General features: G+C 45.4%; 1 protein-coding gene across 1 annotated transcript in view; it reads left to right on the top strand.

Annotated features, from left to right (window-relative positions):
* LOC122708524 (probable cyclin-dependent serine/threonine-protein kinase DDB_G0292550) overlaps window positions 1–12,498 on the top strand; it is a 67,927-nt gene extending 55,429 nt beyond the window's left edge. The window contains exon 3 of the mRNA XM_043924755.1: window positions 9,888–12,498. Coding sequence (XP_043780690.1) covers window positions 9,888–12,498 — 2,611 coding nt within the window. The remainder of the gene's footprint in view (window positions 1–9,887) is intronic.
* The last annotated feature ends 1,342 nt before the right edge of the window (window positions 12,499–13,840 follow it).

Raw genomic sequence — 13,840 nt, 5'->3', positions numbered from 1 at the left:
ATCTGAGAACTGAGTCATGGCCAAAAGCTGGTCACCTGAAAGTGAGCAATCTGTGGGAAAAATCTGTGCCTGACCTGTAACCACAGTCGAGGTGTGAGGAGAATCAGGGCTCAGGAGAGAGAAGGCTCCATAGCTGTTAGCTATGGACTATCCGAGGCTTCTGAGGACCACCTCACAGCTCCCACAAAACTACAGAGCAAGCACAAACACAGAGGCCCTGTTTCCCTTCAGGCTTCCCAGTGTCCATAAAAGGTACCAACACCCACCCAGATGCTTTGCTCACAGCCTGCACATCGTGCTTGACTCCACTTTGTTCTCATTCCACATCCAGTCCATTTGCAGATCCTGCTGCCTCTGTGTCCAAACTCACATGGACCTAGCCAGTCCTTCAACAGGTTCACCGTGCTTAGAATAAAGCCCACACCCCTTCTGAGGGCCCATGACATCACCCCCCAATTCACCTCTTTCAATCAACAAGCTCAGCTAGTATGTCTCAGGCCTTAGTTTAGGCACCCACAGCCCACACCCTCTTCCCCAGACCTTGCCCTGCCTTTCCCCTCATCTGGTTTCAATCGGAACCCCACCTTGGAGAGACTTCATTTTAATGGGAATTTTCAATAACACGAAAAAGTAGCACAAATTGTATGGAGTCCTTGAAGCAGCCTTCATCTACTTTCCATTATTATCAGTACAGTTCAGTTCGGGCTCAGTCGAGTTCAACTCTTTGCAACCCCATGGACTGCAGCATGCCAGGCTTCCCTGTCCAACACCAACTCCCAGAGCTTGCTCAAATCCATGCCCATCAAGTCGGTGATGCCATCCAACCATCTCATCATCTGTCATCCACTTCTCCTGCCTTCAGTTTTTCCCAGCATCAGAGTCTTTTCCAAAGAGCCAGTTCTTCACATCAGGTGACCAAAGTATTGGAGCTTCAGCTTTATAATCAGTCCTTCCAATCAATATTCAGGTTTGATTTCCTTTGGATTGACTGGTTTGATCTTTTTGCAGTCCAAGGGACTCTCAAGAGTCTTCTCCAACACCACAGTTTAAAAGCATAAATTCTTCAGTGCTCAGCTTTATTTATGGTCCAGCCCTCACATCCATACATAACTACCGGAAAGACCATAGCTTTGACTATTCAGACCTTTGTTTGCAAAGTAATGTCTCTGCTTTTTAACATGCTATCTAGGTTGGTCATAGCTTCTCTTCCAAGCAGCAAGTGTCTTTTAATTTCATGGCTTCAGTCAATATAGGCAGTGATTTTGGAGCCCAAGAAAATAAAGTCTGCCAATGTATCCACTGTTTCCCCATCTATTCGCCATGAAGTGATGGGACTGGATGCCATGATCTTCATTTTTTTGAATGTTGAGTTTTAAGCCAGCTTTTTCACTCTCCTCTTCCACTTTCATCAAGAGGATCTTTAGTTCTTCTTTGCTTTCTGCTCTAAGGGTGGTGTCATCTGCATATATGAGGTTATTGATATTTCTCCTGGAAATCTTGATTCCAGGTTGTGCTTCATCCAACCTGGCATTTCACATTATGTACTCTGCATATATGTTAAATAAGCAGTGACAATATACAGCCTTGAAGTACTCCTTTCCCAATTTTGAACCAGTTGTTCCATGTCCATGTCTCACTGTTGCTTCTTGACCTGCATACAGATTTCTCAGGAGGCAGGAAAGGTGGTCTGGTATTCCCATCTCTTTAAGAATTTTCCACAATTTGTTGTGATTCACACTGTCAAAGGCTTTGGCATAGTCAATAAAGCAGAAGTAGATGTTTTTCTGGAATTCTCTTGCTTTCTCTATGATCCAGTGGATGTTGGCAATTTGATCTCTGGTTCCTTGCCTTTTCTAAATCCAGCTTGAACATCTGCAAGTTCTTGGTTCACATACTGTTGAAGCCTTGCTTGGAGAATTTTGAGCAGTACTTTACTAGCATGTGAGATGAGTATTATTGTGCAGTAGTTTGAGCATTCTTCATCATTGCCTTTTTGGAACTGGAATGAAAATTGACCTTTTCCAGTCCTGTGGCCACTGCTGAGTTTTACAAATTTGCTGGCATATTGAATACAGCAATTTCACAGCATCATATTTTAGGACTTGAGATAGCTCAGCTGGAATTCCATCACCTCCACTAGCTTTACTTGTAGTGATCCTTCCTAAGACCCACTTGACTTTGGACTTCAGGATGTCTGGCTCTAGGTGAGTGATCACACCATCATGGTTATCTGGGTTATTAAGATCATTTTTGTACAGTTCTTCTGTGTATTCTTGCCACCTTTTCTTAATATCTTCTGCTTCTGTTAGGTCTATACCATTTCTGTCCTTTATTTTGCCCATCTTTGCATGAATTTTTCCTTTGGTATCTCTAATTTTCTTGAAGAGATCTCTAGTCTTTCCCATTGTATTGTTTTCCTCTATTTCTTTGCACTGATCACTGAGGAAGGCTTTCTTATCTCTCCTTACTATTCTTTGGAACTCTGCATTCAGATGGGTATATCTTTTCCTTTCTCCTTTGCCTTTTACTTCTCTTCTTTTCTCAACTATTTGTAAGGCCTCCTCAGACAATCATTTTCCCTTTTTGCATTTCTTTTTCTTGGAGATGGTCTTGATTGCTGCCTCCTGTACAATGTCACAAACCTCTGTCCATAGTTCTTCAGGCACTCTGTCTATCAGATCTAATCCCTTGAATCTATTTGTCACTTCCACTGTATAATCATAAGGGATTTGATTTAGGTCATACCAGAATGGTCTAGTGTTTTTCCCTACTTTCTTCAATTTACGCCTGAATTTTGCAATAGGGAGTTCATGATCTGAGCCACAGTCAGCTCCTGGTCTTGTTTTTGCTGACTTATAGAGCTTCTCCATCTTTGACTGCAAATAATATAAACAACCTGATTTCGGTATTGACCATCTGGTGATGTCCATGTGTAGAGTCATCTCTTGTGTTGTTGGAAGAGGGTGTTTTCTATGACCAGTGCATTCTCTTGGCAAAACTCTGTTAGCTTTTGCCCTGTGTTAGCCTTCACCTTTGTACAATTCATTTGGTACTCCAAGGCCAAACTTGCCTGTTACTCCAGCTATCTCTTGACTTTCTACTTTTGCATTCCAGTCCCCTATGAAAAGGACATCTTTTTTTGGTGTTAGTTCTAGAAGTTCTTGTAGATCTTCATAGAACTGTTTAATTTCAGCTTCTTCAGCATTAGTGTTTGGGGCATAGACTTGAATTACTGTGATATTGAATGGTTTGCCGTGGAAATGAAAAGAGATCATTCTGTCATTTTTGAGATTGCACCCAAGTACTGCATTTTGGACTCCTTTTTTGACTGTGAGGGCTACTCCATTTCTTCTAAGGGATTCTTGACCACAGTAGTGGATATAATGGTCATCTGAATTAAATTCACCCATGCCAGTCCGTTTTAGTTCACTGATTCCTAAAATGTCAATGTTCACTCTTGCCATCTCCTGTTTGACCATTTCCAGTTTACCTTGATTCATAGACCTAACATTCCAGGTTTCTATGCAATATTGTTCTTTATAGCATTGGACTTTACTTCCATCACCAGTCACAACCACAACTGGGCATTGTTTTTGCTTTGGCTCCGTCCCTTCGTTTTTTTCTGGAGTTATTTCTTCACTCTTCTCCAGTAACATATTGGGGACCGACTGACTTGGGGAGTTCATCTTTCAGTGTCCAATCTTTTTGCCTTTTCATACTGTTCATGGGGTTCTCAAGGCAAGAACACTGAAGTGGTTTGCCATTCCCTCTGGACCACATTTTGGCAAAACTCTCCACCATATCCTGTCTGTCTTGGGTGGCCCTACACAGCATGGGTCATAGTTTCATTGAGTTATACAAGGCTGTGGTCCATGTGATCAATTTGGTTAGTTTTCTGTGATTGTGGCTTTCATTCTGTCTGCTTTCTGATGAATAAGGATAAGAGGTTTATGGAATTATCAACCCCAGCCAATTGCATTTTGCCAGTACTCTCACTGTTGATTTGTTGTTGTTCAGTCGCTAAGTCCTGTCTTACTCCTTGCAACCTCTTGGACTGCAGCATACCAGGCTTTCCTGGCCTTCACTATTTCCCAGAATTTGTTCAAACTCAGGTCCATTAGTTGGTGATGCCATCCAACCATCTCATTCTCTTTTGCCCTCCTCTTTTACCCTTAATTTTTCCTAAGCATCAGGGTCTTTTCCAATGAGGCAGCACTTTACATCAGGTGGCCAAAGTATTGGAGCTTCAGTTTCAGCATCAGTCCTTCCAATGAATATTCAGGGTTGATTTCCTTTAGGATTGACTGCTTTGATCTCCTTGCAGTCCAAGGGACCCTCAAGAGTCTTCTCCAGCACCACAGTTCAAAGGGATCAGTTTTTCGGCACTCAGCCGTCCAATTGTCACATCTATGCATGAATAATGGAAAAGCCATAGCTTTCACTATACTCAACTTTGTTGGCAAAGTGATGTCTCTGCTTTTTAATATGCTGTCTAGGTTTGTCACAGTTTTTCTTCCAAGGTGCAAGCATCTTTTAATTTTTTGGCTACAGTCACTGCCTGCAGTGATTTTGGAGCCAAGAAAATAAAATCTGTCACTGTTTCCACTTTCCCTACATCTATTTGCCTTAAAACAATGGGAGTGGGTGCCATGATCTTAGTTTTTTGAATGTTGAGTTTTAAGCCAGCTTTTTCATTCTCCTCTTTCACCCTAATCAAGAAGCTCTTTAGTTCTTCAGTTTCTGCAATATGGATGGTGTCATCTGCATATCTGAGGTTGTTGATATTTCTCCTAGCAATCTTGGCTCCAGCCTGTGATTCATACAGCCTGATATTTGTCATGATATACTCTGCATATAATTAAATAAGCAGGGTAGCAATATACAGCCTTAATGTACTCCTTTTCCAATTTTGAACCAGTCCATTGTTCCATGTTCAATTCTAATTATTGTTTCTTAACCTGCATACAAGTTTCTCAGAAGACAGGTAACATGATGTAGTATTCCCATCTCTTTAAGAATTTTCCAGTTTGTTGTGATGCAGTCAAAGGTTTTAGCATAGTCAATGAAGCAGAAGTAGATGTTTTTCTGGAATTCTCTTGCTTTCTCTATGATCCAATGGATGTTGGCAATTTAATCTCTGATTCCTCTGCCTTTCCTAAATCCAGCTTGTACATCTGGAAGTTCTCTGTTCACGTACTGCTGATGCTTAGATTGAAGGATTTTGAGCATTACCTTGCTAGCATGTGAAATGAGTACAATTGTACTGTAGTTTGAACATTCATTGGCATTGCCTTTTTTTGGTATTGGAGTGAAAACTGACCTTTTTCATTCCTATGGCCACTGCTGAGTTTTCCAAATTTGCTGACATATTGAGTGCAGCATTTTAACAGCATTACCTTGTAGGGTTTTACATAGCTCAGTGGATTTCTATCACCTCCATTAGCTTTGTTCACAGCAATGCTTCCTAAGGCCCACTTGAATTCACATTCCAAGATGTCTGACTCTAGGTGAGTGGCCACACCATCATGGTTATCTGGGTCATTAAGATCTCTTTTGCACAGTTCTTCTGTGTATTCTTGCCACCTCTTCTTACTCTGCTTCTGTTAGGTCCTTGCCATTTCTATCCTTTATTGAACCCATCTTTGCATGAAATGTTCCTTTGGTATCTCTAATTTCCTTGAAGAGATCTCTAGTCTTTCCCATTCTGTTGTTTTCCTCTTTTCACTTCCTCATTGATCACTGAGGAAGGCTTTCTTTATCTCTCTTTGTTATTCTTTGGAACTCTGCATTCAGATGGGTATATCTTTTCTTTTCTCTTCTCTTCTTTTCTCCACTATTTGTAAGGCCTCCTCAGACAGCCACTTTGCCTTCTGCATTACTTTTTCTTAGGGATGCTTTTGGTCACCACCTCCTGTACCACGTTATGAGCCTCTGTCCTTAGTTCTTTGGGCACTCTGTCTACCAGATCTAATCCCTTGAATCTATTCATCACCTCCGCTGTATAATCATAAGCAATTTGATTTAGGTCGTACCTGAATGGTCTAGTGGTTTTCCCTACTTTCTTCAATTTAAGCCTGAATTTTGCAATGAAGAGCTCATGATATGAGCCACAGTCAGCTCCAGTTTTTTTGTTTTTGTTTTTTTACTGACTGCATACAGCTTCTCCATTTTTGGATGCAAATAATATAATCAATCTGATTTCAGTACTGACCATCTGGTGATGTCCATTTATAGAGTAGTCTCTAGTGTTGTTGGAAGAGGGTGTTTGCTATGACCAGTGTGTTCTCCTGGCAAAACTCTGTTAGCCTTTGCTATGCTTCATTTTGTACTCCAAGACAAAACTTGCCTGTTACTCCAGGTATCTCTTGACTTCCCAATCACCTATGATGAAAAGGACATCTTTTTCTTTTTTTGGTGTTAGTTCTAGAGGGTCTTATAGGTCTTCATACAACCATTCAACTTCAGCTTCTTTGGCATTAGCATTTGGGGAATAGACTTGGATTACTGTGATTTTGAATGGTTTGCCTCAAAAATGAACCAAGATCATTCTGTTGTTTTTGAGATTGCATCCAAGAACTGCATTTCAGACTCTTGTTGACAATAAGGGCTACTCCATTTCTTCTGATGAATTCTTGTATCTACTCCACAGGAATAGATACAATGGTCATCTGAATCATTATTGAGAAGCAAATCCCAAATATCCCATCATGTCCTGTTTCTCCCCAAAAGAACCTGTATCTCTAAAAGACAGGACAGGTCACTTACTCCTAAGCAAATGTGCCTTTCCCTCCCTCCCTTATATCTTCCCGTGTTTATTGGCATCACAGTACTTTTCTCTCTGGCATTTTTTGTTCATTGTTTCTTACTTTATTGTCTCTCTCTCTCTCCAGTCCCACAAATGTCAGGCTGTTGAGAGCAGGGCCTCTGTCTGCTTTGTTTCCATTAAAAATTAAGGCCCTTTATAACAACTATATAGAATACAACCCTCAAAAACTGTGAATCAAATTATTGTACATTGGTAACCTAGGAAATATTGTATATCAAGTGATCTTAAATTAAATAAATAAATGAAAACATAAAACCTAAATACCAGAGTTCTACATAGTTCCTGGTACATGGTACATGTCAGAAGAAGAAAGAGAAGAAAAGTTGCTTCTGTCCAAGTGTTAGCTCTGCTTCCAACAGCAAACAGAATGGGAAGGACAGATGAGTGAACGTGTCCACTGACTTTCTTCTCGTGTGGTTTTCTTTTAGATAAAAAGCCCATCTTTATGAATCAAGGAAAGTTAATTTGCCCTGGACATATATTTGACAAGCCTGGACAGTAAGTATTTAGGGTTGGGAGGCCATTTGGGCTAAGAATGTAGGAAGTCACCTCTACTGGGCAACACATGTCTTTCTCAGGACAGCTCAGGTCACTCTCTGCACCTGACCTGGTTGGTGGTCCCTCAAGGAGCTCAGAGACCCACTCAGGCTCTGCTGAGGGCAGGATTTGGAAGATGTGCAACCAGGGATGGTAACTCTGTTCCAGGAAGCTTTTCCAAGGGACTCCAACATACTCTGTACATATAGAGGAGTCAGAATGGTGACACAATACAGCCATTCCTGGTCACTTAGTTCATGGCCAGGAGTACATCTGACCCCATTCAGGACTCCTCATTGTCTGATAACCTTCATTGCAGAGGCCAATCTCATGGTGCTTGGGGATAAACTCCCCTTAACCCTACAGATTGCTCTCCAGTAACCCTGATTGGCTAATGTTCAAAGTCATTACCATGAGAACTGTGGGCTACGAACTGAGCCAAAAAACTGTCTCTTTGATCTGGTGGTTACCCTCTGCCTTTCTGTGCTTTAGGGAGGTTTTCATTGATTACAGCCTGAACAATGGTGTCAGCTTTGTAGGCGAAGACTTGAAAATTGTCAGCAAGGATTGTATGAATGACAGGGTGGGACTGCGGGAACCTCAGTGGACTGCAGCTTGGGAAGAAGAAACAGGAGGTGAAGACGTGTCCTGGGAAGAGGAGGTGAGGGGAGCAAATTCTTCAAGAAAGGCCAAGCAAGTAGCTAATGAGACAGGCATCTCTGGCAGCACCTCACTGCCAGATAGGTGCCCTTATCCCTTCACCAGGTTTGCAAAATTCACTGTAAACTCTTCTATAAGGGCACCTAGGCTGTAGGCATCTGTTCAGGCCTTGCAGATACTCTGCTCTCTCTGTGAACCATGTTATTGAAAGCCCTTTAAAGGGGCCAATTCCAGCTCTAAGCAGACTCCAGAAACAGTGCTGAGGCTCTGCGTGCCCTGAACCCACCATGCCACCTCCCCTAACCCAGGGCTTGTGCGGAGCTCAAGGCTCCAGCCTGGATTCCAGCTGAGGTGAGTTGGAGAGGATGGGATACTGTGTACTAGGTGCTGTGAGACCCCTTGGCTCAAATCAAGGTGCAAGGCACAAGGATCTGGAGGGTGGGAGAACTTGTGGCCATGTCCACTCAGGGTGTGTCTTCACTGCATTGGTGCAGCAGCAGGCAGGGCTCTGAACCCCCTCATGACCATCACAGCCCCAACCTCCCAAGACTGTTTGGGGAACACTGGTGGTCACTTTGCAGAGGTCATCAGCCTCCCTCCTGCCTTTCCTCCTTTCTCATGCTCTTCCATTGTCCCTCTCTGCTAACTGGCTCTGACCTCTGCTCTCTGTTCCTGGGGAGTTTGCAGGACTGTGGGGAGGGCAGGGCTCATTTCAGGAAGAGGGAACTGAAAACAAAGTGCTGCTCCCAGGGGCTGCTTTTCCCAGTTCTATGGCATCCAGGCCACTTCACCTTGGGTAGCCCGACTTGGGCAACAGAGCCTATCAGCCTGGAGTGAGGTTCCTCTGTGAGGAGGGATGTCTCTGCCTAATGCCACTGCCCTGTGTCCAGTCCCAGCTGGTGTGGGTTCTTGTAGTGTGACAGTCCTCATTTGTCTGTCTCCCCTGCACCCTGCATATCCTCCTGTCAGGCTGAGACTGAACCTCCACTTTTCCCACCAGAGTTTTTCCACCTGACAGCTGCTTGTCCACAGGCACATTGAGAAGAGAACTCTGAAGCTGCCTGTGGCTCTGGGTCCAACACAGGGTCACCCTCAGCCTGACTGGGCCTCTCCTTTCAGCCTCCCTGTTTCCTGGGCACAGGCTCTCTCTGCCCCCTTCCCTTCTGTTTCCCTCCAGCAGAGCCACTGATGTAGGGAAGGGCTGGGCAGTGCAGGCCCATGTATGCAGCATATGTACCCTTAGTTAAGAACAACAAGGGTACAGAGCTCATTCCTTAAGCCCGCATGTGGACCTGACCTAAAATGGACTATAAGCTCTGTCTAACATGCTCAAGTACCCACTTACTGCCTCACCACAGATATGAGACCAAGGCTCTAAGACAGGGAGTAGCTTTGCCTGAGGTTGCTAAGCTGGGAGATGGGGGAGAGAGGCTATGGTAAGGTGAGTTGGGTGTCCTATCTCTGCTCTTGCACCCTTACTCTCAGGGGCCCTGCAGCCTCCCTCTTACTCATCTGTATATTGTAGTTTGTTGTGGTTCTCACAAAATCCTAGTGCTCTCAGCCAAAGCAGGTAGTGAGGACAGGGCTGTCATTCTTTGGAAGACTGGGCTTCATTGACAGAGCTCTGGGGAGAGCCTCTGAGGAGGGCCAGTGGTAGGGTATTTAGCCAAGGGCTGCACAGTGGCTCTCTGGGTACCAGCCATGATCTCCTAGCCCTACTCTGGTCCCTGTAGATGAAGCAACCTGAGGAGAAGGAGACTCGTGAAGTCTAGTGTGGGAAGTGCATATCGGGTACACAGGAATAAGTCACCCAAGTCAATCCCTGATCTTTGGCATGTGTGCTCTCTACAGTATGAGCCTACAGAGCCTACAACTGTCCCAACAACTACCACAACAACCACAAAGCCTACCACTGTCACAACGAGGACAACTACAACTACAATGCCTACCACAGTCATGACAACACCAACAACAACCCAGAAGACCACCACCACCACAACAACAACACGGAAGACCACAACACCTACCACAGTCACGACAACCACCACCACCACCACCACCACCACCACCACCACCACAACAACACGGAAGACCACAACACCTACCACAGTCACGACAACAACAACAACAACAACAACAACACGGAAGACCACAACGCCTACCACAGTCACGACAACAACAACAACAACAACACGGAAGACTACAACGCCTACCACAGTCAGGACAACAACAACAACAACAACACGGAAGACTACAACACCTACCACAGTCAGGACAACAACAACAACAACAACACGGAAGACTACAACACCTACCACAGTCAGGACAACAACAACAACAACAACACGGAGGACCACAAGGCCTACCACAGTCAGGACAACAACAACAACAACAAGAAAAACAACAACAACAACACGGAGGACCACAACCCCTACCACAGTCAGGACAACAACAACAACAACAACACGGAGGACCACAAGGCCTACCACAGTCAGAACAACAACAACAACAAGAAAAACAACAACAACAACACGGAGGACCACAACCCCTACCACAGTCAGGACAACAACAACAACAACAACACGGAGGACCACAACCCCTACCACAGTCAGGACAACAACAACAACAAGGAAAACAACAACAACAACACGGAGGACCACAACGCCTACCACAGTCAGGACAACAACAACAACCACAACCCGGAGGACCACAAGGCCTACCACAGTCAGGACAACAACAACCACAACACGAAGGACCACAAGGCCTACCACAGTCAGGACAACAACAACAACCACAACACAAAGGACCACAAGGCCTATCACATTCTGGACAACAACACCAAAACCATGGAGGCCCATAAGGCCTATCACATTCTGGACAACAACACCAAAACCATGGAGGCCCATAAGGCCTATCACATTCTGGACAACAACACCAAAACCATGGAGGCCCGTAAGGCCTATCACATTCTGGACAACAACACCAAAACCATGGAGGCCCGTAAGGCCTATCACATTCTGGACAACAACACCAAAACCATGGAGGCCCGTAAGGCCTATCACATTCTGGACAACAACAACAACAACATGGAGGCCCGTAAGGCCTATCACATTCTGGACAACAACACCAAAAACATGGAGGCCCGTAAGGCCTATCACATTCTGGACAACAACAACAACAACATGGAGGCCCGTAAGGCCTATCACATTCTGGACAACAACAACAACAACATGGAGGCCCGTAAGGCCTATCACATTCTGGACAACAACAACAACAACATGGAGGCCCATAAGGCCTATCACATTCTGGACAACAACAACAACAACATGGAGGCCCATAAGGCCTATCACCTTCTGGACAACAACAACAACAACATGGAGGCCCATAAGGCCTATCACATTCTGGACAACAACAACAAGAACAACAACAACACGGAGGACCACAACCCCTACCACAGTCAGGACAACAACAACGACAAGAACAACAACACGGAGGACCACAAGGCCTACCACAGTCAGGACAACAACAACAAGAACAACAACAACAACACGGAGGACCACAACCCCTACCACAGTCAGGACAACAACAACGACAAGAACAACAACACGGAGGACCACAAGGCCTACCACAGTCAGAACAACAACAACAAGAAGGACAACAACAACAACAACACGGAAGACCACAATGCCTACCACAGTCAGGACAACAACAACAACAAGAACAACAACAACAACACGGAGGACCACAAGGCCTACCACAGTCAGGACAACAACAACAACAAGAACAACAACAACAACACGGAGGACCACAAGGCCTACCACAGTCAGGACAACAACAACGACAAGGACAACAACAACAACACGGAAGACCACGCCTACCACAGTCAGATCAACAACAAAGACAACAACAACCACAACACGGAAGACCACAACACCTACCACAGTCAAGACAACAACAACAACAAGGACAACAACAACCACAACACGGAAGACCACAACCCCTACCACAGTCAGGACAACAACAACGACAAGAACAACAACACAGAGGACCACAAGGCCTACCACAGTCAGAACAACAACAACAACAAGGACAACAACAACCACAACACGGAAGACTACAACGCCTACCACAGTCAGGACAACAACAACACGGAAGACCACAACACCTACCACAGTCAGGACAACAACAATGACAACAACAACAAGGAAAACAACGACAAGGACAACAAGGATTACCACAATGCCTACCACTGTCAGGACAAGCAGGACGACAACAACGATGATGACAACAACCACAATGACGACAACGATGATGACAATCCCTACCACTTTCACAAAGACAACAACCTCTGTGACTACAGTTGTCACCCAGAGACCGGTTCCCAGCAATCCTTTCTTGTATGCTACATTCATCACCTCACTGATTGTGATCCCATTGGTGCTTATCTGTATCTGCTGCTACACGAGGGTGAGTGACCTGGACAGCCCTCCCCAACCCCCTGAGAAACCAGGCACTTGCCTGCCCCATGATACTGCTCTTTGGCAGATTCCCATCAGCTCTGAGGCCCTACACCAGCAAACAAGGCGCAGACTCTGTCTTTCCACATCTGGGCATAGACACAGCCTGGGCATCTAGGAGGCTGCTTGCCTCATGCCTTCACATTCAAAGGGAAGGGATCTATGGGCTGTCCCAGCCCTGGAGAGAAGGGACACTGGACCCTCTGAGACCAAAGCTACCCTACAGCAGTCAAGATTCTGAAGGACTCAGGTGGACCAAAGCCCCTGTAGTTTTTGCTGTTGGGGGAAGGAGAGGAGTCTGCAGGACTAGCTGTGCCTTTGAAAACAGAATGGATCCCTGCCCGTCTCTGGTGCTTTCTGTCACTCTTTGATTAGTCTTCACTAAGTCACCAGGATGTGCAGGGCCCTATGTTGGGCATAGAGGGGCAGAAATGAAGCACCCACCACACTTGTCCACAGGACCTCACTGTCTGGTGTCTCCTCTGACATTAGTACCTGGTGGGGGGGGGGCAGGCATTGAGGGTAAATGTCACCTTCAGAGGATGTGAAGGTGCCCTGGTAATGAAAAGAATAGAGACTGGCTCTGGGCAGAGCTGGGTGAAGAAGAGGAAAAAGCAGAGCTGAGAAAGGACAAGCAAAGCAGCGTAGAAACCAGGAGATCAGGTTTCTGCAAAGAGAGAGAAGTGAGGAGAGAAAGCTTGGTGAGATGGAAGTGGACCATCTCCCTGAGGGCTGTTAGGCTGGGGGCAGGCTCAGGGGGATGAGGGATAGGGAGAAATGTGGGGAGTGTTTTTTTGTCTTCATATGATGTCAGGGCTGCTGATGAAAACTTCCCTTTGGGGCCTCTACCAGGGACAAGGGGTTTTAGACTGCCCATCTCCCCCTTGAGTCTACACGGAGGGATGAATTCCCATTGAAAATGAAGGAGCCTGAGGCTCAGGAAGGTGGAACTTGTTGGCCAAGTCACTCAGGCAACATAGGCTGTAACCCCAAAACCCATGTTTTGACCCCTTACTGCTGCAGAAGAAGGTGCCTTCCTGTCTGCATGGCTGAGCCACAGTCCTTCATGCCCCATCCACCCTATTTATGTCTCTTTAACATCTTAGGTCATCAAGGAGCCACCATCAGCCCAAAGACCAGAAAAGGTAAGTGAAGTGTTTGGTTCAGATGTCATCATGCCAGCTGCACACACTGCTCTGCACAGAGAGGCTTCTGCTGCCTGTGGTGAGATGTCCTCTTGCAATCCTCTAGTTCCCACCTATCTGGGCAGAGAGAACTGGCAGAAAGAAGAGGGTGAAAG

The sequence above is a fragment of the Cervus elaphus genome, chromosome 15 (genome assembly GCF_910594005.1).
Source record: "Cervus elaphus chromosome 15, mCerEla1.1, whole genome shotgun sequence".
Classification (NCBI taxonomy): Eukaryota; Metazoa; Chordata; class Mammalia; order Artiodactyla; family Cervidae; genus Cervus; species Cervus elaphus.
This window is presented reverse-complemented; position numbering and strand designations above follow the sequence as displayed.